General features: G+C 41.5%; 1 protein-coding gene across 1 annotated transcript in view; it reads left to right on the forward strand.

The window, feature by feature from the left end:
• The window catches only part of MCAM (melanoma cell adhesion molecule), a 119,768-nt gene that overhangs the window by 75,606 nt on the left and 17,194 nt on the right, over positions 1-26,968 (forward strand). The window contains exons 5-15 of the mRNA XM_077250512.1: positions 94-181; positions 9,490-9,669; positions 9,785-9,906; positions 17,189-17,330; positions 17,660-17,775; positions 18,299-18,440; positions 18,512-18,636; positions 19,147-19,294; positions 19,799-19,834; positions 23,766-23,801; positions 24,052-24,081. Of these exons, the coding sequence (XP_077106627.1) occupies positions 94-181; positions 9,490-9,669; positions 9,785-9,906; positions 17,189-17,330; positions 17,660-17,775; positions 18,299-18,440; positions 18,512-18,636; positions 19,147-19,294; positions 19,799-19,834; positions 23,766-23,801; positions 24,052-24,081 (1,165 nt within the window). The remainder of the gene's footprint in view (positions 1-93; positions 182-9,489; positions 9,670-9,784; positions 9,907-17,188; positions 17,331-17,659; positions 17,776-18,298; positions 18,441-18,511; positions 18,637-19,146; positions 19,295-19,798; positions 19,835-23,765; positions 23,802-24,051; positions 24,082-26,968) is intronic.

The raw sequence follows: 26,968 nt of genomic DNA on the forward strand, positions 1-26,968 counted from the left end.
AGCAGGGAGGCAAAAAATACCTTTAAAAAACTCTGCGTCCAGTTCATTATGGAAAATTTGGTGAAAGTATATCTTTTATTTCTTTTATTGCAGATTGGAACATGTGAAAGTAATAATGGCTTTCCCACCCCCAATATTACTTGGTATAAAAATAACACCCCACTGAAAAACGGAAAGGACGGTAAGAAAAAAATGGGCAAAATACAACACTGAAGTGTTATTTAGTACTGTACATTGTTTACTACTTTTAGTTATCAACTAGTCAATGTGGGATCTATAAAAGAATAGACCCCTTCTTTAGGATGATGTTCAAAATATTTTGGTATATATTGCATTCAGATTGGAAAAATTGTTCTTTAAAGGGAGTGTGTTAGTCAAAACTGACAGCTTAAAGTAAATACTTAGCAAGAAGAAATGCAATTACCAGCTCACTGGAACACACATGCATGGACCAGCCCTGGTGAGCAATGGTACAATGATAGGAAAAGGAACTAGGATCCATCACTTCCTATGGAGAGTTGAAATCGTTCAGCCTTTATTACAAACATCTTGTAAGGTCAGAGCCGGCTCCAGGTCTTCGTGGGTCCCGGGTGAAAGAGTCTCAAAGGGCCCCTTTAACACATACCATGATTTATGTTGCACAGATATGGCAGAGAAATATAGGTATAGTACAATGCCAAAGATTTCACTTACTTCTTACATTACATGAGTGATATCTATTGTAAATTCTAAAATAGCTCAGAAATCGGACAATATAGTCCTCCATACAGAATTATAGGCACCACATAGTCATTCATACAGTATTATGGGCTCCACTTAGTATTCCATACAGAATAATGAGCCTCATACAGCTCTGGCAAAAATTAAGAGACCACTGCACAGTTTTATAAAAATCAGCTTTTCTACATGTCTGACAGCCATTCCATTCCTGTGTCAGTTGAATTCCAACCAGAGTACACCTCATTCTAATTAAAGTGCTTCTGATTAGGTGATCACTTGAACCAAATTTAACAAACAAAAGTATAAAAACACTGCTGTGGTGTTCACAATCCTCTTGCAATAAGACAAGCTGGATGGCAAAAAAAGTGCTAGTAATGTCCCAAAAGTAATAGGAATGAAAAAATAACTTTTCACCATGCCAAAGGAGTTGAAAAGAAAAGTCTTGAGAGAGGAAAAGAAGGTCTCAATTCTGTCTTTACCAGCAGAGGGACACAGTGAGCGTCATGTTGCCTCCATCCTTAAAATTTCTAAGATGGCAGTCAATTACAACAAGGTCAAGTGGCAGACATTGGGGACAACAAAGCTACAGACCGGCATCTTATTCGAATGTAACTCGGCAACCGCAGGATGACATCAAGTGACCTATAAAGAAATGGCAAATGGCAGCTGGGGTGAAGTGCACGGCAAGAACAGTTCGAAACAGGCTCCTAGAGGCTGGGCTCAATTCATGTAAAGCGAGAAAAAAGCCTTTCATCAATGAGAAGCAAAGGAGAGCTAGGCTGAAGTTTGCCAAAGACCATAAGGATTGGACCATAGAGGACTGGAGTAAGGTAATCTTCTCTGATGAGTCTAATTTTCAGCTTTGCCCAACACCTGATCATCTAATGGTTAGAAGGAGGCCTGGAGAGGCGTACAAGCCACAGTGTCTTGAACCCACTGTGAAATTTGGTGGAGGATTGGTGATGATCTGGGCTGGGGATGCGTCAGCAAGGCTAGAATTAGGCAGGTTAGTCTTTGCAAAGGACGTATGAATCAAGCCACATAAAAGGTTATCCTGGAAAAACAGTTGATTCCTTCTGCTAAGGCAACTCAACTCTGAGCACTGTTTTTTCCAGCAGGACAATACACCATTCCACACAGCTAGGTCAATCAAGGTGAGGATGAAGGACCACCTCATCAAATGCCTATCATGGCCAGCCCAATCTGCAGACCTGAACCCCATTGAAAACCTCTGGAATGTAATCAAGAGGACAATGGTCACAAGCCATCAAACAAAGAGAAACTGCTTACATTTTTGTTCCAGGAGTGGCATAATGTCACCCAAAAGCAATGTGAAAGACTGGTGGAAAGCATGCCAAGATGCATGAAAGCTGTGATTAAAAATCATGGTTATTCCACAAAATATTGATTTCTGAACTCTTCCTGAGTTAAAACATTAGTATTGTTGTTTCTAAATTATTATGAACTTGTTTTTTTGCATTATTTGAGATCTGCAAGCAATGCGTTTTTTTGTAATTTTGACTATTTCTCATTTTCAGAAAATAAATACAAAATGTATTGCTTGGAACTTCGGAGACATGTTGTCAGAAGTTTATAGAATAAAAGAACAATTTACATTTTACTCAAAAATATACCTATAAAGAGAAAAATCAGACAAACTGAACATTTTGCAGTGGTCTCTTAATTTTTGCCAGAGCTGTATATTGATCCATACAGAATAATGAACCTCATATAATGCACCATACATAATGGGTCCCATACAATGGTCCAAACAGTATATGATGGGCTCCATATATTGCTCAATATACAATGGGTCCCATATAATGCTCCATACAGTATAGCATAGGCCCCATAGAGTATAATGAGCTGCATATATTGCTCCATACAGTATAATGAGTCCCATATAATGCTCCATACAGTATATGATGGGCCCCATATATTGCTCCATACAGAATAGTCCCCTTATAATGCTCCATATATAAAGGGCGCCATATGTAATCTGTCCCATATGATGCTCCATATATAATGGACCCCATATGATTCTCCATATATAATGGGTCCTCTATGATGCTTCATTTATAATGAGCCCCATATGATGCTCCATGTATCATGGGCCCCATATGATGCTCCATACATAATGAGCCCCATGCAGTGGGGCAAAAAAGTATTTAGTCAGTCAGCAATAGTGAAAGTTCCACCACTTAAAAAGATGAGAGGCGTCTGTAATTTACATCATAGGTAGACCTCAACTATGGGAGACAAACTGAGAAAATAAAATCCAGAAAATCACATTGTCTGTTTTTTTAACATTTTATTTGCATATTATGGTGGAAAATAAGTATTTGGTCAGAAACAAAATTTCATCTCAATACTTTGTAATATATCCTTTGTTCGCAATGACAGAGGTCAAACGTTTTCTGTAAGTCTTCACAAGGTTGCCACACACTGTTGTTGGTATGTTGGCCCATTCCTCCATGCAGATCTCCTATAGAGCAGTGATGTTTTTGGCTTTTCGCTTGGCAACACGGACTTTCAACTCCCTCCAAAGGTTTTCTATAGGGTTGAGTTCTGGAGACTGGCTAGGCCACTCCAGGACCTTGAAATGCTTCTTACGAAGCCACTCCTTCGTTGCCCTGGCGGTGTGCTTTGGATCATTGTCATGTTGAAAGACCCAGCCACGTTTCATCTTCAATGCCCTTGCTGATGGAAGGAGGTTTGCACTCAAAATCTCACGATACATGGCCCCATTCATTCTTTCATGTACCCGGATCAGTCGTCCTGGCCCCTTTGCAGAGAAACAGCCCCAAAGCATGATGTTTCCACCACCATGCTTTACAGTAGGTATGGTGTTTGATGGATGCAACTCAGTATTCTTTTTCCTCCAAACACGACAAGTTGTGTTTCTACCAAACAGTTCCAGTTTGGTTTCATCAGACCATAGGACATTCTCCCAAAACTCCTCTGGATCATCCAAATGCTCTCTAGCAAACTTCAGACGAGCCCGGACATGTACTGGCTTAAGCAGTGGGACACGTCTGGCACTGCAGGAACTGAGTCCATGAAGGCGTAGTGTGTTACTTATGGTAGGCCTTGTTACATTGGTCCCAGCTCTCTGCAGTTCATTCACTAGGTCCCCCCGCGTGGTTCTGGGATTTTTGCTCACCGTTCTTGTGATCATTCTGACCCCACGGGGTGGGATTTTGCGTGGAGCCCCAGATCGAGGGAGATTATCAGTGGTCTTGAATGTCTTCCATTTTCTAATTATTGCTCCCACTGTTGATTTCTTCACTCCAAGCTGGTTGGCTATTGCTGATTCAGTCTTCCCAGCCTAGTGCAGGGCTACAATTTTGTTTCTGGTGTCCTTTGACAGCTCTTTGGTCTTCACCATAGTGGAGTTTGGAGTCAGACTGTTTGAGGGTGTGCACAGGTGTCTTTTTATACTGATAACAAGTTTAAACAGGTGCCATTACTACAGGTAATGAGTGGAGGAAAGAGGAGACTCTTAAAGAAGAAGTTACAGGTCTGTGAGAGCCAGAAATCTTGATTGTTTGTTTCTGACCAAATACTTATTTTCCACCATAATATGCAAATAAAATGTTAAAAAAAACAGACAATGTGATTTTCTGGATTTTATTTTCTCAGTTTGTCTCCCATAGTTGAGGTCTACCTATGATGTAAATTACAGACACCTCTCATCTTTTTAAGTGGTGGAACTTGCACTATTGCTGACTGACTAAATACTTTTTTGCCCCACTGTATATGATGTTCCAGTGTATGATGGGCCCATATAATGCTCGATATATAATGGGCCCCATATATGATGCTCCAGTGTATAATGGGCCCCACATGCGACGCTCCAGTGTATGATGTGTCCTATATCTGATGCTCCAGTGTATAATGCACCACATATATGATGCCCCAGTTTATGAAGGGCCCCATATATTATTCTCCAGTGTGTAATGGGCCCCATATATGATGCTCCAGTGTATAATGGGCCCCATATAAGATGCTCCAGTGTATGATGGTCCCAATATATAAAGCTCCAAACATCAAAAGAAAAAAAAATGAAATCCTCACCTCTCCTCGCTGGCCGCTGCTTGCTCCGGACTCCTCATTGTTGCCATCTTCCAGCTCTCGGCACTGTGACTGTTCAGGCTGAGGGCGCAAAGTAGTGATGTCATGGTGTCCTCTGACCTGAGTGTCACAGTCAGAAGATGGGGAAGATGCCGCAGCGGTGGAGCGGGGAGAGGTAAGTGCCGGAGCCCTGAGCAAGAGGGGGCCACTCATGGGCGCCAGCACAATCACCGGGACTCCATAGCCGCCGGTGTCCCCGACGGTGAATGGGCCCTTCCCTCCTGCTCAGGGCCCCGGTACTTGCCCGGGTGCGCCGGGTGCTCACGCCAGCCCTGTGTAAGATCCATAACAGGCAGATGCTCAAGGTACTATAATAAAATAAAGATGCAGCACAAGTAAGCTAAAGGATATGGCAGGTGCAGAGCCTCACAGTCATAACCAAACCTCGATGTATGTCCAAAAAATATTAAGGCAGCACTCCAAGTTCCAAAAAGATTCTGTAGATTTATTGACACAAAGTCATAGTGTCAACGTTTCGTTCCAAGTGTGGAACTTTCTCAAACGGTTCTATATATCCTATCCAAATATGTGGCAGTTACGATCAGTTCAAAATGAGTTAGCGCTAAGGCCTCTTTCACACTTCAGTGTCTCCGGTACGTGTAGTGACAGTTTTCTCACGTACCGGAGACACTGACACACGTAGACCCATTCAAATTAATGGGTCTATGCACATGTCTCCGTGTTTTCACGGACCGTGTGTCCGTGTGCAAAACACGGAGACATGTTCGTTTTTCTCCCGCAGCACGTACTGCAATACGTACTGCACACGTGCACACGGAGAACAGTGTGCACTCTCCTCCGTGTGCACGTACCGCCCGCAGGAGAGACAGCGCTACACTAAGCGCTGTCCCCCCGCATGTGGTGCTGAAGGCAGAATTCATCTCTTCTCCCCCAGCGTTCGTTGGAGAGAAGAAATGAAAGATCTTTTTTTTTTTGTGAAAAATAAAGTTTGCATGTGCCCCCCGCCACCCCCCACAGTGCGCCGCCTGGCCCCTTGCTGAAGAAATACTCACCTAGCTCCCGCGATGTCTCCTCTGTCCTCTCCGCGCTGGCAGCTTCTCCTGTGTGAGCGGTCACGTGGTACCGCTCATTACAGTCAGTGAATATTCCCTGACTGTAATAAGCGGTGCCGCATGACCGCTCACACAGGAGACCGCTCACACAGGAGAAGCTGCCAGCGCGGAGAGGACAGAGGAGACATTGCGGGAGCTAGGTGAGTATTTCTTCAGCAAGGGGCCAGGCGGCGCACTGGGGGGGGACGCGGGGGGCACATGCAAACTTTATTTTTCACCAAAAAAAAAAAAAAGGTCTTTCATCTCTTCTCTCCAACGAACGCTGGGGGAGAAGAGATGAATTCTGCCTTCAGCACCACATGCGGGGGGGACAACGCTTGGTGTAGCGCTGTCTCTCCTGCACGGTCCGTGTGGTCCTCAGGCGGCACACGGGCGGCACACGGATGCTGCACGTGTGCCACACTGATGTGCCACTTGAGCACACGGACACACGGACACGGATAACTCCGGTACCGATTTCTCCGGTACCGGAATTATCTGGACGTGTGAAAGAGGCCTAATGTATATTTCTGTATAGATTTTTAAATATGTTTGCGATAAAAGCTGGAGAGTTAGCATCTAGCTCATTGAAGAATTCTTTCTCCTACTATCAAAGTAATCATACAGCCTTATCGGGGAAAGTCAATATAAAAATGTTTACTTTTCAAGTCGCTTCCTCCATTCTCCTGAAAATTCACTTTGCTTGGATATGCTCGTCACGATGTGCGGTGCACCCTTGGCATGGCCAAGTAGCTCAGTGCACCGTAAATCCTCTTCTTATTGACCGGGTGAGAGGGTGGTGGCCACATGCAAAATAGCTGGGAGGATCGTTGCACTGAGCCACTTGGCCTTGTCTGCTCAGTCAGTGTAAAGCCACATTAAGACGGCCTGATTCATGCCTGTGCTAAATGCATTGCATTGTCACTGGCTACTGTACTCTGCATGCTCAACATCAATGTACATAGCACAGTAACCAGTAACAAAGTCACCTGGTCAGCGACACTTTGCAAAGTCAGTTGTAAAGTCACATTCTAACGTCCATGCATCACAGACGTCCGAATGCACATTGACTGACCTGAACTGAGCCAATGTTCCATGTGCAGAGTGCAGCAGCCAAAAAGATTTGACTGCTGGACTCTGCATAGTTAAAAACAATAATAAAAAAAGTATTAAAAATCATATCACCCGATTTTCTCCAGAAGTAAAAAAAAAATTAACATATGTGGTATTACTGCTTTGGTAAAGGTCCAGTCTATCAAAATATCAAATAAATTAAGTCTTTCACTAAGTGCCACAAACAGAAATGCCAGAATTGTATTTTTAGTCACCACATCATCTTAAGAAATGCAATAAAAAGTGATCAAAACATCATATGTATCCTAAAATGGTATTAATAAAAACATCAGCTCATCATGCAAAAAAAAAAGTAACACACATCTATGGATAGAAAAATAAAAAAAGTTATGGATCTTGGAAAATGGTGGCACAAATTTTATATATATATATATATATATATATATATATATACCGTATATGTTCTTAATTTTTCTAACTTTTGATTAGAAAAGAGGAAAAAATTGTATACAATTTCATCATCTCCGATATCATACTGACCTGAAGAATCATGTTGCCAGGTCATTTTTTACTATACAATGAATGCTGGAAACAAACAACCCACCTACTTAAAAAAAAAAAATTTGAGGACTTGCGTTTATTCACTGCATGTGTTACTAAACTCGTTTTTTTTTTTACTTTCATGTCAGTTAGTATGAATTCTAGAATCGGTGCTGCCAGCTGTCATCAATGACACTGTCCACATGTCAGTATCACATTGCAGTCACTGACAAAATGACTTCGCATTAAGATCCTAAACTTCATTCTCCCTTATCTTTTTTGTAAAAACACAAAGGGGAGGGAATAAAGTGAGGTCAGATCCTGCACACATTTACTGCAGTCGTAATGCAAGCTGCCATTACAGTTGGTGTTCATGTCAAGTTGGTTTTCAGCCGCTCACACTAGTGTTTAAAAGTTAAAAATATCAACATTTTTTAAACATTTTTCACATTTTATACCATTAAAAAAGTATTTTTTTGAGGTAAAACATTTAATACTCTAGTTTTTTTATCATTTTACTTTGCTTGAAGATACATTCCTTTCACCGCTACTTTTTTACTTTGTTTCTTCATTCAGTTTGTTCGGAGGGTAATGCTTCTCCTCCAGAATCCTGCCATATTGCCTGTATGACTCTCTATACCGGATAGATAACCAATATGTAACCGATATATGGAACATATTCGCCTATTTGTAAAAAATGTTTTCAGATTGCTCATTCAGTAATTACTATATAACATATATAATCATAATCATTAAAGAGGATCTTTCACCAATGTGAGCTTGGTAAACTGGCCACATCATGGAATAGTGGCTCCAGAGTTGAATAAAAGTTTTTGTTTTTTAAATTTCTCCTCTCTGTTCCAGAGACATTAGCTTGTAAAGTTTAGATTATACTTTATGTTATAGTTGAACTGAGTGTTACCAGATATTTGTCTCTGGGGCATGTACTTCTTCCCCTGCATGCGACTGACCAATCATAAGAAAGCAGCATCATGCAGGAGAGAAAAGAATGCACCCACTCTCCTCACTGATCTCTGCAGCTACTGTGTAAAGGTACAGCTGAGCTGAGTTATGTATCACTATCACTACTAGTGATGAGGGAGTGTACTCTTTGCTCAGGTTTTCCTGAGTACGCTCGGGTGATCTCCCGAGTATTTGTTAGTGTTCGGAGATTTAGTTTTCATCGTGGCAGCTGAATGATTTACAGCTACTACCCGGCCTGAGTACATGTGGGGGTTGCCTGGTTGCTAGGGAATCCCCACATGTAATCAAGCTCGCTAGTAGCTGTAAATCATTCAGCTGTCGCGATGAAAACTAAATCTCCCAGCAGTTACAAATACTCAGAGATCACCCGAGCGTGCTCGGGAAAACCCGAGCAACGAGTACACTCGCTCATCACTAATCACTACAAATACTTTCAGATTTTACGTCATGGCAATCAGTGTGGGGAGGATGAGAGCTGACAGCACTATGAGATGAGATCTAGAGGTGTTTGTAATGAGGCATAACTCAGCTCTGCTGTACCTATGATAGCTATACAGTAGTTGCTGAGATCAGGAAAGGAGAATGTGTTATTTTCTCCACTGTATGTTGCTGCCTGTTTATGATTGGTCCACATCATGCAGGTGAAGAAGTACACAACCCCAGATACAAGTCTTTGGTAACACCCATTTGAAATATAATATAAATAACTTCACAAGCTAATATCCCCGCAAAGAGAAAAGAAATGAAAAAAAAAACAACAACATGATATGGCCATTTTAACATGCTCGAGTTGGTGAAAGATCCTCTTTAAACTAAAGGAGTTACTTCACTTGCATCAAGACCTACTAACAGCTGACCATTGGTGGTGTAAGCTGTTGAATTCCAATGGATCTGGTCTTGATAAACTAACCTCGACAAACTTATAGAGGAAACCATATCAAGGTTACATTTTGTATTAAAATCTTGTTTCTTCTCATATTTACAGGTGTGGTGGTCACATCTCAGGTCATAGTGAAGTCCAATGGACTTATTACAGTCAGGAGTATTCTCTCTTCTCCAGTTGAGAAATCTGATGTTTTCTCTTGGTTTTACTGTGATGTTTCTTATCATCTTCCAAAGGGTTCTCATATGTTGGAGTCAGAGAGAAGAAACATCACTGTTGATTGTAAGTAATAATATACCGTTTCATATGCATTTGATGCATTTTCTCACATTGCAGTTTTGACATTACACATGTACAATTTTGATATTGATTATCACATTGCATCTATTCTTTACAGACCCAAACACAAAAGTAAATCTGTTTGTGAAAAGCAAGTCTGAGATGATAAAGGAAGGCGATGTAGTCGAGTTGATATGTAAGGGTGATGGGAACCCACAACCCGAGATTTCGCTGCATAGGGTAAGCTACCTTGGCATCCTCTCCCTTCTTTTACAATGAGGCATGTGTGATGCCCCATGGTCCTGGTCGTCACAGTGGCATTGCTTTCCTCACGGGGAGAGTGATGTCACGCTTGGAAGCGATGAAGGATATCTTTTATCAGGTAATCACAATACACGCAACATGTTCACACTCCAGGCCAGAAGGGGGAGCTTTAAACCTGGTTTAGGGTGAACTCCCCTATAAATAGATCCTGGTCTGGAGGGAAAGGGTCAGTTAGAGATGAGCGGTCTGTCAGAGGACAGAGAAGAGAGCAGTCAGATATTGAGTGTCGGAAGGACTGAAGGAGCCGTGTAGCCAGAGTTGCTACAGCTCCTAAAGAAAGAGCATTAAGAAGGAAAGAACAGCTTGTGGAAAGCATGCAGGAGAGCAAAGCACAGGAGAGTGATACCAGTGGAGCAGAGCAGTGAATTAGCTACCTCCCTGGCTGGCGCAGATTACCGGTAGCCGGAACACCGAGGTTGTTAGGGACTCTAAGACTGACAGCAGAAACCGGCAGGACAGCTGGATCACACATCACCTGTCTGCCCCAATACCCAGGAAGCACAGTGACACATATAGCCTGGGTCGTGATAGAGACCATGTAAAAAGGCTCAAGCCACCTGCCATATGGGTTTGTGTCCCACCTTTATGGCGGACAGAGAGAACTGTGAGGACCTTATCAGAAGCCATAGGCAGTAAGGAACTACAATACCACTGAAGCTATGAGGAAGGCTTTTAACTCCACCTGGTAAAGGGGACTCTGAATTCGCTTCCAAGCTGGCCGGGCCCTGCCTGTCCTGTGACCTGGTGCCCTGGACTCTTGCTGCCTGAAGTCTTCAGTAAACTAGGCAAAGAGACTGCAAACCTGTGTCCTCATTCTTTACTGCACTATTCACAATCTTCCATCGCACACCGAGAGCCCTGGGTATATACTTCACCTGTGGGAAGTTATACCATCTAGTTGCCATAACATCTCCCCAGAGGACCCCTTACAGCAGCGTCAGTCCCCACTGACCGAATACCACAGGTGGCGTCATGAACACAAACTGTAATCAATACCCCTTTTACATGGGCGCCCAGGGCCACGGACCGGATCGCCACCGTGACATCCCCCTGTGAACACCGTACCCAGTACTGGGTACCCCACGGCCCTGGCAAGCATTCCACATGCAATTTCAGAATCCTTTTTAATCATTTATACAGTATGTAGGGATTCATTCACTTTTAGGCAGCTGGGAGCGTTCACACAGGCTTGTCGTGCCTTGGTCAAAAGGTAGGTTTATTGAAGTGAATAAACTTCCAGCAGAACGGAAAACAGACAGCCTTTCTCTGGCATAAACACAATAAAAAATCCGTATTCAGGCACATGCAAGCTCACAATTTCCTGTAAATGTCTAGCTGTCTCTCAAATCCTGACAGAGAGACCAGCTCCAAGAGGTCTCTTTACCTCCCAGACACAGACCATGGTCTCTTACCTGTGTGGCAATCCTGACACTTTCCCTGTCTCAGTTTAGTCAGCAACAAACGATACTCTGCAGTTCCCAGAAGAATCCACATTCTGCTCAGTTCTCCAGTACACTGATCACCAAGTGAATCTATTTCCTGGCTCAAGACAAAACTAGGCAGGTGAATCTAATCAAACTCTGCAGAGCTGGGATTTAACCCTATTCTACCTGGCTTTGCTACAAGGAATAAAACTGTTTCATTCTGATTTCAAAATACACATTAATACCTTTTTTTTACCATTCATATTGGAAAAGTACCACCTACTGTAACCTACCTGTTCTGAAATGACAGGTTTGTTTTTGCTCATAATATAATAATTCTGGAGCATGTTTCCTTATAACGCTTCAATGTACCATTCATCAGTTGTTTTTATTGGAAATGAATAAATTGACAAGTGGGTGTCACCAGTTGGGGGTACCTACACACTTTTACACTGTCCAATCAGTTCTGACAGTGATAGAATAATTAAAGACAAGCCCATTTAACAAGGGGGAGAGTTGTAACACCCAGTTTTAAATCTATTACATACATTTCCAGAATTAATAACACTGCAGAAGAATTTGAAGAGAGGATGCCCCAGAATGGTTATTGGGGAGACATGTTAAAAGGGTTGTCCTATGATCAAGAGTACATTTTAATAAATAGATCTTGGAATATTAAATGACTTGACTCATTTCCCTGAGTGTTTGTTTTATCAAAGGAATGACAGTACGTTTTGTTTAATTGGTCATATAAGTTCATCTAAATAAATCCAGTTGGTGAATTATGAGCTCAGCAAGTTGATGACACTTAAACCTATCACAGAACTCAGCATTCCAGTGAAAACATTGAGAGCAACCCCAGAGTGAATGACGATAAGCCTCACCATGCTTGTTTTATTTCATCTGAGGACCAAGCATGCTATGTCATCAGACTTTTGACCAGCTCCTTTTTTCTAGAGCTGCACTTAGTGACGTCTCAAATTTCACTCTAATGATATGCTGTGTGCTTAGTTTAGGTGTCCAGCCTGCCGCTTAGCTCTATATCACTGACTTCATTTATTTAGACAAGCTATACAGAAACACTCTATGGGAGAGAGAGTGCCAATAGGGTCTTATCCGATGACAATACAAAATTCACACTTTAGTTTGCACTCACCTAGTTTTCGTAGTGTTAGCGCATATATGACTCGTCAAAGTCAACAGCTGCCGCGGATCCACAGGCCAATAAACTGACAGAAAACTGCTGTGCCAATAATGATCCAAGCATTGGTTGATGAGAAGATAGTATTTTTATTCTATATTCTCAACGCATTTCAAAGTCAGTCTGACTTCGAAACGCGTTGAGAATAGAGAATGAAAATACTATCTTCTCATCATCCAATGCTTGGATCATTATTGGCACAGAAGCGCGGGTAATAGCCACATTTTTTCTCCATGATGATATTTAGACAAGCTAACAACAGGAGCCGAGGAGGAAGACGTTAAACTATTCTACGATCGTGTTTAAGAAGAAATCAACAAGACTTATTCATTATCATGGGAGACTTGAATGCCAAAGTGGGCCAAGGCAAACATGGAACCGTTATTGGAAACTTTGGACTTAGTGAATGAAACAAAGCTGGAGGAAGATTCATTGACTTTTGTATAGCAAATCAACTGTTCATCATGAACGCCTTCTTACAAAATTACAAATGCAGACTCTCACATGGACATCACCAAATTGGGCTTATAAGTATCAGATTGACTACATCTATGGGCACCAAAGATGGAGGTCATTGATTATTACCGTGAAAACAAGGCCAGGAGCTGACAGGGGAACTGATTATGAACTTTTGACAGCAAAGATTAGAGTCAAGCTGTGCAAACAGACTAGACAACAGTTTCCAACTTCGATTTGACCAACATACCTGAAGTTTTTTAGAATGGTCTGCACAACCGATTTATATCCCTGGATGTGGGTAAAAGAAACTCTTAAGAATTACTGCCTATTATTACTGAACAAGATAGTAAGAAAATAAACAAGAGACCATGCAGCCACGGTTAACAGAAGAAACTCTAAAGATCATCGAAGAAAGACGAAAGGCAAAAGCGAAAAATAACAAGCAGGACGCAGACAACATCAGTAAAAGACTAAAAAGAGCCATTTGAGCAGACAAAGAACTTTATTACCAAAAGATATTGTGGTAATGCCACTCGCTTGTCTGCTACTGATGTAGACACAGGAACACTTGTGGTTAAAGTCCACAGCTGGTTTATTGCGTCATAAACCAGAAAAAAACAAAATAGTAACAAAAAGTGGCCCTTTCTGGCATAAGTTAAAACAAACAGCACATATAAAGTCCTTTCCATATTGGTGGATTCTTGGATTTATATGCTGTATATTATAAGTATCTGCAGTTAATTTCCGTGCATAAAAATGGTTCTACTATTTTTTAGCAAATGTTGGACTAGTAATCATCACCAATACTGCTTCCAATAAGTCAATCATACACACGATTATTTGTGATGAGAAATTAAAGTTTCATCACATATTGCTGATCATTTGTGCTTTTCGGTTTCTCAATCACTGTTACGAAACTAACAGATCATAATGATTATTGCTTCATGCTTTACCTTGAGCCTTTTGAAGTGAAACAGAAGTATAAAAAACTTTACAAAATAGGCCATCGTCCTCACCAACCGTGGTCTTTAGGTGATATTTCTACCTTAAATGTTGAGTAGCTTGGCACGTTGCCCCTCTCCCAGGACTGAATAAATCTGCAGCAAATCCAAACATACGTTGATACTCCAGCTCCGATAAAATTGGGTAAAGTCTTTATTATTCCAAAATGGTTAAAACACGATCCTTACATCAATGGACCAAACAGGTGCTTATAAATGATATGGCAACGCGTTTCGACCCATATAGGTCGTACTCATGCCCTATTCACAGCAGGAATGAGAATTACATATATAGTGCTCATGAGCAGAATATATAAATTTTTGTTCCCAATATGCCATTGTCAGATTGGCTAGGGACGGTGAATATTTAGCCCCCATAGGAACTCCCGACTTTTGTGCATAAATTTCTCCATCAAATGAAAAAATATTATGTTTCATGAGAAAAAACGTTACTTTCAATGCAAAATTGATAAGATCTTGTGAATATTGACCATAATCCATTAGGTGAAATTCTAACGCTTTTATTGCTATATCATGAGGTATGCTCGTGTACAACGAGACAACGTCACAACTAAGCCAGGTGTAGTTATGTTCCCATTTCCAATTTTTAAAAATTTTCAAAATTTCTCTAGAATCCTTTATATACCCTGGCATTTTTATGACTATAGGTTGTAATAACGAGTCTACCCATTCGCACAAGTCTTCTGACATAGATCCAATTCCCGAAACTATTGGACGCATCGCTGGTAAACCTGTGCACTTGTGTACTTTTGGGAGACCGTACATGATTGGAAACTTAGGGGATTCTACATAAAGATATTCAGCCTGTTTTTTGTTAATAACTGCTAGGTATAAACCCTCCTCTATCAACTTCACAATTTTATCATTATATTCCCTAGTTGGATTCTTTTTGAGTATCTCATAGGTGGATCTATCTGACAACAGTTCATGCATTTTATCCTTATAGTCACTCTCATTTAGAATAACTATAAGACCACCCTTGTCACTTCTTTTAATGATAATGTTCTTCAGGGACTTTAATTCCTTAAGAGCTTTTCGTTGTTTATATAATACATTTTTTCGTATTTTTTTATTTAAACTGTATTCCAGTTCCTTTAGATCTTTTTCAACTAGTTCTTGGAACTTGTCCATACATTCCACTCTAGTTTGTAAAGGATAAAAATACGGGTTTTTAGTTTTAAAGGTTTTCGATACATTTGAGGACCCTTCTTCCAATCCATTCTGATTTTCTTTAGATAGTTTCAAAAGGCAATTTAATGCAACTTGTTCCTTAAAGTCCAAATCCTCGAACTCATTTATTTCAGGATCAAAATTTTGATTAGAGCCGGTTGTTTCATCTGAAAAAAAATGTTTTTTTATAGTAAGATTTCTTACAAACTTATTAATGTCTAAAATAGTCATAAATAAATTGAAATCAGCATCCGGCACAAAATTGAGACACAAAGCGAATACATCTAGTTGATCTTGTGTTAATGTCTGAGAGGATAAATTAACTACATTGCATTTATTTATTGTTTATGTTTCTTCCTGTAGCGAGTTGTTATTCCGGGCGGATTTCCTATGTTTCCTGCCGCCTTGTCTCTTCCGTTTTTTGACGTTTTTCCATATCTTTTTCTGTTTTCCAATGTATTGCTCAGTACTGAGGTGTCAGATGCACTGGCATTGGTGTCAGAGGAGTCAGGTTCTGTTGAAGAAAAGTTCACCTGAGGTCTATTAGTTGGCTTATAACGAGCATGGCTATTTCTTAAAATGGATTTAGGTGATTTATAATTCCTTTCCCACCGGCCCCAGTCGTACACACTATTCGTAGAGTAATCATTGAGATCTCTCTCAAATTTACGTCTTTTACGGCTCATGATGTCATCTTCCAGTGTGCAAACATTACCTCTCACTTTTTCAAGAGATGATTCATAATGTGGTAATGATTTAAATTCTTCCAATGTGTTTTTTATTTTTTCCACATTCTCTTGAATTTCCTTAAGCTTGATTTCCTAATTTTTTATTATAAGTTTCATTAAGTTCAGAGAGCAATTAGTAAGAATCTGATTCCACTCTTTATTAAATTCATCTGAATAGGATATGGTAGAGGTTTTTTAATCCTCAATCCTCTTGGAACCATATCTTTTGCCACATAGTTTTATAAGGTGGTAAGATTCCACCACACCTTTGTTTCTGTTTTCATGAGTTTTTCAGATTCATTTAGGCGTGCAGTGAAATCTCCATTACCTGCTGGATCAGATCCAGTGCCTCTAAACACCTGTGCCACTTTGGCCAATCTCTCTTGAGAGTGCATAATCAAAAGAAACGAAAAAAAAAACACGCATAACAGAACATCTTAGAGATGTAAATAACTGTAATATTCCTAACAGAAACATTTCCATGGCAGCTAAACATTTCCACACAGTACATAACGGAGATACCACAGCCTTTAAAGCTCATGGCATAGAAAAAGTCTATCCTCCTAATCGAGGGGGAGAAATGAAAAGACGTTTACTCACAAGAGAAGCGTTTGGGATTTATAACTTGAATACTCGCTTCCCTGTGGGCTTGAACAAAAGAAACGAAATATTGTATCATTATTGATTATTTATTGTTATTATTTGCCTCTATTTTTATGTATATATTCTCTGTATTTGTGTATTTTAGTCATTTGGACACATATGTTTGCAGGACCTCTATAGTGAATCATGTGACTTTTAAGGGGCGGGTCTCAGGCTCATGAGCACTATATATGTAATTCTCATTCCTGCTGTGAATAGGGCATGAGTAAGACCTATATGGGTCGAAACGCGTTGCCATATCATTTATAAGCACCTGTTTGGTCCATTGATGTAAGGATCGTGTTTTAACCATTTTGGAATAATAAAGACTTTACCCACTTTTATCGGAGCTGGAGTATCAACGTATGTTTGGATTTGCTGCTGCTGTTTGACGTCTGGGTCAGGACGGACTCCTGTGCTTCGTGCCTTTGGTCTGGTTGGTGAGCTGGCTATGGCTTTGCAGCCGATTTTTTGCTTTAAGTTTTGGAACTGAATAAATCTGTTTGAATCTGAAGTCATCCGTAATATATCTATGCTTTTGCTTTTTCCCAGAAAGATGAAGAAACGCCTTTTTCAGAAGAGTCTTCATATTCATGGACAGTCTCAAGGAAGGATTCTGGAGGATATATCTGTAAAGGACTCGGTCTGGATAATTTTAACGAAATGGAAGCAGAGACTGAATTACATGTTCACTGTAAGCTGGTTCCTTCCCATCATTGAGTAAAACTAATCTGTTGATACACCTTGGACTTTGTAAATGTAATATGTCTGATTTAGATTTTTGGGGAACAGAGAATAAAATTGTCCCCTGTATCTAGACTGTCCAGTTTGCCAGTGACATTGGGGTCAGTTCTTCCTATTTTACATGATTTATGTCTGATGTGATAGAGATGTATTATCTGCAATATCAAATGATCCTTTCTTTCCCTCCAATGAATTAAATAATGCAAGAAAAAAACAACGAAATATGAACTACAAGTGTGAACTAAGCCTCATACTGCAATGTCTTCTCTATGTTCCTAGACCTGGATCCTCCTGTGCTGTCTACAGACTCTCCCATTATTGCCGAGATTGGAAATAGTCTTAGCGTTTCCTGCAACGTAAATGCATCAGCTCAAACCGATATCCATTGGACAAAGGTAAGTGTGACCTGGTACAGAGGCTTCAAAACCACGGATGAAGAATTAGTCATTTTTATCATTTACATTTCACCCTATTTGCATATTGGGTTTAGATAATACAAGAAATGCTCTGGTAGGAAAAAAACAAATTATAGCAGATGACCAGAGGGAATTTCTAATAATGTTTGTCCATGATCCCACCAAGTCTCACTCCTAAATCAGAAATTCACTACCAGGTCCCCTTGCTCTGGTATAATATTGATGCATATAGGGCATGCTGCCAATGTAGAACCCAATGGCGTGCTTTATACTCATCGTAGACCTTTTGCCAAGTTTGTACTCTATAGTAAACCCACATTCATTTGCATCTCATGTCACTTAGTTTTGGATCCATAAAAACATATATATGGATCACATCTGAGAGATTGGAAGCAACACTACTAAATAGTCATTCATCTTTGTCTTTAATGATTCAAGCAATAAATGACCCACTGTCTGTACACTGCAATGTCTTATTCCCAATCTCTTCGGCCCTTTCTAGGGAGGAAGAACCATTGCCAGTGGCCCTGAATTAAGCCTTAGTTTCAAGGATTACACAGATGCAGGACAGTATGTCTGTGTTGCAAGTGTAACTGGGGTGCCAGGACTCACCCATAGCAGGGAGATCCTAGTAGTACTAAAAGGTAATGGGGTATTGATGTGGGAAAGGACTGTTTGACATAAGAAATTATCTAATGATGGCTATTAATTATAGGGAAACCACAAGTGACTGTACATCCACAACATGTCGTAGTACAAGATGGCGAAAAGCTAAGTGTGAAATGTTTTGCAATCGGCAATCCCACTCCTCAGATTACCTGGTACATGAATGGATCAGAGGTAAGTGAATATATAAGTCATCTGTCAGTAGGATCAATGCTGCAATGCATGTATGCCATGGAAAGTTGAGTAAAATGATACCTTGATATCTGCAATCTGGCGTCTTATTCCACAGTAATCCACATTTTTCTTAATATGTAAATTAGCTGTTAAGATCTATGGGCTGGACATAGATCTCCCTGAAAATCTGCCTCCAGAGCTTATTTTAAATTAAATGGAGTGTTACCAGTGTGAGGCATGTAATGACTGACTTATCTACAGGTCTCTCACTGGTAACTCTCCCTTTTATTTACAATAATTTCTGGAGGCAGATTCTCAGGGAGAGCTATGTCCATCCCATAGATCTTAACAGCTCATTTACATATTAAGAAAAATGTGGCCAGTGCTGGGTCCGGCAGTAGGTACCACCTTATAACTTTTTTTTTAAAACTGGACACAAGGTAATTGGATCCAGTAACATTAAAGTGTTTCTATAATATTCTCATTAAGTCTTTGTGATTAATTCTACAGGTAGACACTCACATTTCCAATATTTCTGATCATGAAGTTATTAGCGAACTGACCTTCCTGGTGACACAAGACCACCTGAATGAACGTCTTATGTGTAAGGCTCAGAATGAATTCAACAGCAGCGTGGAATATATTCATTTACAAGAGAGTAAGTCAGATTTATACAGTACATTTAATACCACATAATATTGTAGGTTACCAGAATTCATTTTTTCTGGTTTCTTCAGTGCAAATCTTGTAGATATCGTGTGGTTGATACCTCAGCTTCATAACTGTGCCAGTGCCCAGATTTTCTGCGCGTCTGCTATGTTTGATGGTATTTCATCCCATATCATATTAATACATGAAAGTTTCATCCTTTGTTAGACCCCTGTATCATAGCTACAAAAGTAAAGAGCCCAGACAATAATCACATTTCTAAGATTGTGTTTTGTATTTAATAACATATATGTAGTACATAAAAGATGAAATCTGTGACTATTGGAGTTAAGGAAAAAGATTTGCGGATCCCTGGTCAAGCAGCCACATTGGTGGTAATTGGTGACTTGCCCTCATCATTTGTAAACACCACACATTATACTGTATTCTCCTATGCTACGTTAATATGAGTAAAGTAAAGCTGATCTGGCTTCCATTATTTCTTTTCCCACAGGATATATAACCACCCCGGTATCTAGTGACCACAGAGGTACGTTCAATATTCAATCTGTCGGAAATACAAGTGATGCAAGTGTAGAAGAGCTGGAGATGTAGTGTTTTTACATTTTTTTACATATTGAAAAATGCACAGCAGATATTGACCAGTGCTGTGGACTTGACATCTGCAAAATGTGAATTTATACTGAAAATGTACACCCCAAATTTAATTCATTGCAATGCAAAGGTAAATCTGCAGGATTTGTCCTGTGTGGATCCATTCTAGAGAGATTTTCTCACTAAGAATGATTATCATGTAGTCATAGGATTGGTCATAATTTGTGGATTACAGCGGCCTTCACCACGGCTGTGGATTTTCTGGTGAAAGGGAGCGGTGGTCAAATATGCATGCTCTCACTCCTCACCATAGGGTTGTATGGAGCAGGAGCGGCCATGCTGGACTCCACACACACGCATACGCACATGCGCTCACACACACACATGCGCACACACGCACTATGCATGCTCTCACTTCTCACTATAATGTTGTATGGAGAAATAGTGGCCATACTGGACTCCACACACGCTCACACACACTATGCATGCTCTCGCTCCTCACCATAATATTGTATGGACCGGAAGCGGCCTTGCTGGACTCCACACACACACATGCACACAAACATGCATGCACACACACATACACGCACACACACACTCACTATGCATGCTCACACTCCTCACCATAGGATTGTATGGAGTGGTAGCGGTCATGCTGGACTCCACACACACACGTACACACACACGCACTATGCATGCTCTCACTCTTCACCATAAGATTGTATGTACTGTATGGAGCAGTAGCGACCATGCTCAACTCCACACACACACATGCACTATGCATGCTCTCACTTTTCACCATAAGATTGTATGTATGGAGCAGTAGCGGCCATGCTGGACTCCACACATACACACACACACACTATGCCTGCTTTCACTCTTCACCATAAGATTGTATGGAGCGGTAGCGGCCATTCTGGACTTCATGCGTACACACACACTATGCATGCTCTCACTCCTCACCATAGGATTGTATGGAGCGGTAGCGGCCTTGCTGGATTCCACACACACACATGGATCACCCCCGTAGGGCAGTGGGGTACTCAGTACTGGGTCCTTCCTGTTCACAGGGGGATGTCACGGTGGCTGACCCGGTCCGTAGCCCTGGGACATCCGTGTAAAAGGGAAAGGTCTTTAAGGGGAATGTTCGTACCAGTACCGGGTACGGTGTTCACAGGGGGATGTCACGGTGGCGATCCGGTCCGTGGTCCTGGGCGCCCATGTAAAAGGGGTATTGATTACAGTTTGTGTTCATGACGCCACCTGTGGTATTCGGTCAGGGTGACCGACGTTGCTTTAAGGGGTCTGCTGGGGTGATGTTATGGCAGCTAGATGGTATACCTTCCCACAGGTGAAGTGTATCCCCAGGGCTTCCCGGTGTGTAGATGGTGAATGATGAATGGCGCAGTGAAGAATGAGGACGCAGGATTGCAGTCTCTTTACCTTTACTGAAGACGTCAGCATCCACAGTCCAGGGCACCAGATCACAGGGCAGGCAGAGTCTGGCCGGTTTGGAGGGAAGTCCAGAGATCTCTTATCCAGGAGGAAATCAGTAGCCTTCCTTTTCACTGCGGTGGTGTAGTTCCTTACCGCTTATGGCTTCACGTAAGGGACTCACATATACGATGTTTCGCTCTCTCTGTCCCCGATATAGGATAGGACAAAACCCGTATGACTGGTGACTTGAGCCTGTTTATAGGGTCTCTTAGATAACCCGGCTCTGTAGCTGTCACCGTGCCTCCTGGCTGTAAGTACGGACAGGTAACATGCAATTAGCTGTCCTGCCGGTCTCTGAAGTAAGGCATAGAGGTACTTACTCCCTCGGTGTTCCAGGATTTTGCTCCTCAGAAGGAGACAGCTTGAGTGGGGCTGGTCCCCTTCTGGTAGCCTCTCCTTTGCTTCGACTTTCTTCATGCTTGCTGCAATACAGTGTCTCTTCCTGGGAGCTGCAGCTCTAAGGGCATGCATAGCTCCTTTAACCTTCCATCCTCCTCAGACTCTGGTCTGGAACGTTCTAACTTTCCCTACAGACTACCAGTTATATATATATGTGGGGAGTGACCTAATAAATAGGGTCAGGAGCTCCCCCTGGTGGTCTGGAGTGTGAAATGTGTTGCGTGTTTGTGATACCTGGATGCAGTTATCCTTCTTTGCCTCCAAACATAGCATCACTCTCCCCGAGAGGAAAGCAATACCACTGCGATGACCAGGAACTTGGGGCACCGCACACACACGCACTATGCATGCTCTCACTCTTCACCCTAAGATTGTATGGAGTGGTAGTGGCCATGCTGGACTCCACACATACACACGTACACACACACGTGCGCGTGCACACACACATACACACACACACACTATGCATGCTTTCACTCTTCACCATAAGATTGTATGGAGTGGTAGCAGAAATGCTGGACCCCACACACATACACGTACACACACACACACACACACACTATGCATGCTCTCACTCCTCACCATAGGATTGTATGGAGCGGTAGCGGCCTTGCTGGATTCTACACACACACTATGCATGCTCTCACTCCTCACCACAGGATTGTATGGAGTGGTAGCGGCCTTGCTGGACTCCACACACACACTATGCATGTTCTCACTCCTCACCATAAGATTGTATGGATGGAGCGGTAGCGGCCATGCTGGACTCCACACACACGTATACACACAAGCACTATGCATGCTCTCACTCCTCACCATAAGATTGTATGTATGGAGCGGTAGCGGCCATGCTAGACTCCACACACACGTACACACACACGCACTATTATACCTAAACCCAGACTCGTGGTAAAGGGTGGCCCAGGAATATATCCCGGCCCCTCTAGCTACAACTCCCAATACATCATGTACAAAAAACAGGAGAAAAACGGGGAGCGTTTATAAAAATTTTACAAAATTTTATTGAAAACATATAATAAAAACACACTTAAAAGACACCAATCATAGACACCATAAGGTAACCTCAATACCCAGAACCGTGCTGACACAAATTCTCCTAGCACGCAATCATATCATAAACCAATGAAGGATCTCAGCCTCCAAAAGGGCCCCCACAACAAAAAGGGTTGTATAGCCTACCCTTGTAACCCATGTATCTCCGTCATGCCTAATCCAGCTTTATCCATAAGGGTCTGGCTAGAAAACAACCCAGGAGGGGGTTAATGTGAGGAGTGTCCACAGAGGGGCATAGGTAACAAGCCAAATGGCGTCAAAAAGACACCCCACCAGGACACCACTCACAAACGGTTCTTACCAAGGTGCTGAGGAACCCCTGAATCGGGCAATGCCCCCGACGCGCGTTTCGCTGTAAGTCCACTCGCTTTCTCAAGGGGGAGTGCTCTATGCATACTCTCGCTCTTCACCATAGTACTGTATGGAGTGGTAGCGGCCATGCTGCACTTGACACGCACATGCACACACACATACACGTCTGCACACTCCTACTGTTTATTCAGCTTCTATAAAAGCTGTAACAGGGACCCGAACCTACGTGTGCACATAGCCTTAAGCTGCCATTATCTCCACTAAGATGACTATCATTTATCTGCACACACAAGAACTCGATTTTCACATCATGTCCCCGTTAAGGGCTCCAACAACAAACAAGACTACTCAAACAAAAGTCAAACAAAAAATAATCTTTTCTGACTTTTTTTCTCCCAATACTATATAGTATTCCAGTCACATGAAAATGTTCTCTAATGGAGTTAGATTTTGCACATATTTCCTTTTTTTTTCCCATTTCTTAACCTTTTGAACAACTGACACAAACACTGTAATACAAATCACAAAACACTAATAACAGGGTAAATCGGAGAGTTACTACATTGTACAAATTTGTTTTACAGGATCGGAGGAGACGGAAGAACCAGACTCAAAGAAAGGTGAGATAGGATATTGGAAGATGACCTGTATTTCCTATTGCCAGGATGGGTGCAGAGGAGCATGGCAGCTATATGGCACCATACCAAGGAGCGGTGTGGTTCCCATACATTGCCGGCAGCCTCCGCGACCATCTTCATAATTTCCTATCACTCTTCTATATCCTGTGCTGCTCTCCATACAAACATTTATTTCTTGTATCCAAATAACCTATTGGTAAAAAAAAAATCAGTTTCCAAATATCTCTTACAGGATCTGAATCCACAAAAGACCCTGCTATAGGTAAGACAGCCCAGCATGAGCACACAAGTGCGAAGCAGCCAATCAAATCAGAATGACTACATGGCACCTAGTCCCCTACTAATAATTTATTGCTGATGAACACTGATTTTATTGAAACTACAACAAGTAGCCCAGTAAGTGACACATCCCTATAATCAGGGTCTCCTACATCATGCTGCTCTCAGATTACATTGTAAAAACATTCTGACAGATTCCCTTTAAGTATAGTTAAAGAAGCACTCCCATCAAAGTTTTTATCCTCTTAATATATTGCGATCAGTATATTATACAGCCCTGTATACTTACAATTTCTGCTCAGTAAATTATTCTTATTCTTCTGCTCTTCGTAGAAATAGGAATTCTTGTATCCTTGCAAACATTATTCCTCTAATGAACTCCTGACTCAGCTGCTCCCTCCTCCCCCTGCCATAGATGCAGGGGGAGGAGGGAATTTTCGTTGGCCCCGGGCGAAAGAGTCTCAGTGGGCCCCTTTAACACATACGACAATTCATAATGCACAGTTAGAGCAGAGAAATATAGGTATAGTACAGTGCCAAAGATTTCACTTCTTACATTACATGAGTGATATCTATTATAAATTCTTCAATAGGTCAGAAACCGGAAAGTATAGTCCTCCATACAGTATTATGGGCTTTACATAATTCTCCATACAGAATAAAGTGCCCCATATATTGCTCTATACAGTATTATGGGCATCACATAATGCTCCATGCAGAATAATGTGCCCCATACAATGCTCCTTACAGTATTATGGGCACCAACACAAATGCTCCATACATAATAATGAGCCCCACATATAATGCTCCATGCAGTACAATGAGCCACATATATTGCTCCATACAGAATAATGAGCCCCATGTATTACTCCGTAATGTATAATGGGCCTCATATCTTGCTCCATACATAATGGGTCCCATATAATGTTCCATACAGTAAATGATGGGCTCCATATAATGCTCCAGTATATGATGGGCCCCATATATTGCTCCATATATAGTGGGCCCATATAATGCTCCATACAGCATAGGATGGGCCCCATAGAGTATAAGTTAGCCCCATATATTGCTCCATACAGTATAATGAGCCCCAAATAATGGTCCATATAGTATAATAAGCCTCACATAATGCTCCATACAGTATATAATGGGCCCCATATATAATGCTCCAGTGTGTGATGTGCCAATATCATGCTCCATATATAATTGGCCCCATATATGATGCTCCAGAGTATGATGAGCCCATATATGATGCTCCAGTGTATAATGGGCTCCATGTATGATGCTCCAGTGTATAATGAGCCCCATACATGATGGGCCCATATATGATGCTCCAGTGTATGATGGTCCCCATATATAATGCTACAAACATAAAAAAATGAAATACTTACCTCTCATCGCTGGCTGCTGCTCTGCTTCGGACTCCTCAGCGTCGTTCTCTTCCAGCTCTCTGAACTGTGACTGCTCAGACAGAGGGCGCACAGATGTGACGTCATCACACCCTTTGACCTGAACGTCACAGTCATCAAACGCCACAGTGGTGGAGCTGGGAGACGTAAGTATCACAAGTGCTGGAACCCTGATCAAGCGGAGGGGCCCACTCGCGAGTGTTTGCACTAGCTCAGACACTGGGCCGCCATAGTGCGCAGGTGTCCCCGATGGCGAATGGGCCCCCCGCCTGCTCAGGGCCCTGGCACTTGCCCAGGTACGCCGGGTGCTGACGCCGGCCCTGCATAGACGTTTGCACTGACTCATGACTTGTGCAGAGAAAATTGACCTCCTGTTTCCACATAGAGCTTAGAAGGATTCAGCTAGTCAGTTATTGATCACGTGATGTCATAGACTTAATGGAAAAGAGAAGAATTATCTGGGTAGAAAGACAAAATGAGCAATTGTAAGTACACAGTGCTATATAATGTGACGATTGCAATATATTAGGTAACATAATAAAGTAGCACTCTGTAGTACTATAGGATGCAAACATGAAATATATGAAATATTAATTGCATTACTGCTCTAGAAAATACAAAAAAAATTACAATTCTTAACGCATAAATAGGCCAATTCATGTGTGCCCTGCAGCCACAATAAGGCAATTCTCGTTGCTGGGACCTATCTTATTGGGACTCCTCTCATGGGCTGAGTGAGTACTCCACACCTTAGCTTCTGGCGGATTTATTTACAGCAGGATCCTATCTTCCCATAAAAAAATGTAGGCTTTAGCTGATGAGAGAAGTCCCAATAGGATAGGTCTCAACAACGAGAATCGCCTTGTCATGGCTGCCAGGTAAACATGAATTGGTCAATTTGTGCGCTAAGCATTCTCAATTTTACTTATTTTGTAGAGCAGTAATGCAATTCATATTTCTTATATTTCATGTTTTCATGCTATAGCGCTACAGAGTGCTACTTTGTTAGTTATGTATGTAGATGTCTACTCTTAGTTCGCACCTGTATTCACCTGATTTCTGTTTGGAAGTGACGGTCAGTCTTTTGATATTTGTAACATATTAAGAGCATAAAAACTTTGATGGAAGCGCTTCTTTTCACATTTGCTTAATGCTTAGTGCATTTACACTGGAAACACACTTCAGGCGTGATGGCTGCCTGGACTCACACTCTTTTTCGGTAATTTATCCTAATTAGTTTGTGAATTCAAGTAAACACCGGTTTTCCATGGTTCCCTTTTATGACTTTAACCCCTATGTGTCAGTTATGTGATTTCTTTTTATGCACACTAATAATAAATCTTGTTTTTATTTTATTATGAAAACCTCTCTAGACCCCTTTTTTCTAATGTTAATATCTGAAGAAATAAAAATTAAATCAGAAACAGATTTATTTTCCCACACCTGATCTAGATTTGTTTG

This window comes from Ranitomeya variabilis, chromosome 4, assembly GCF_051348905.1.
Source record: "Ranitomeya variabilis isolate aRanVar5 chromosome 4, aRanVar5.hap1, whole genome shotgun sequence".
NCBI classification, from domain to species: Eukaryota; Metazoa; Chordata; class Amphibia; order Anura; family Dendrobatidae; genus Ranitomeya; species Ranitomeya variabilis.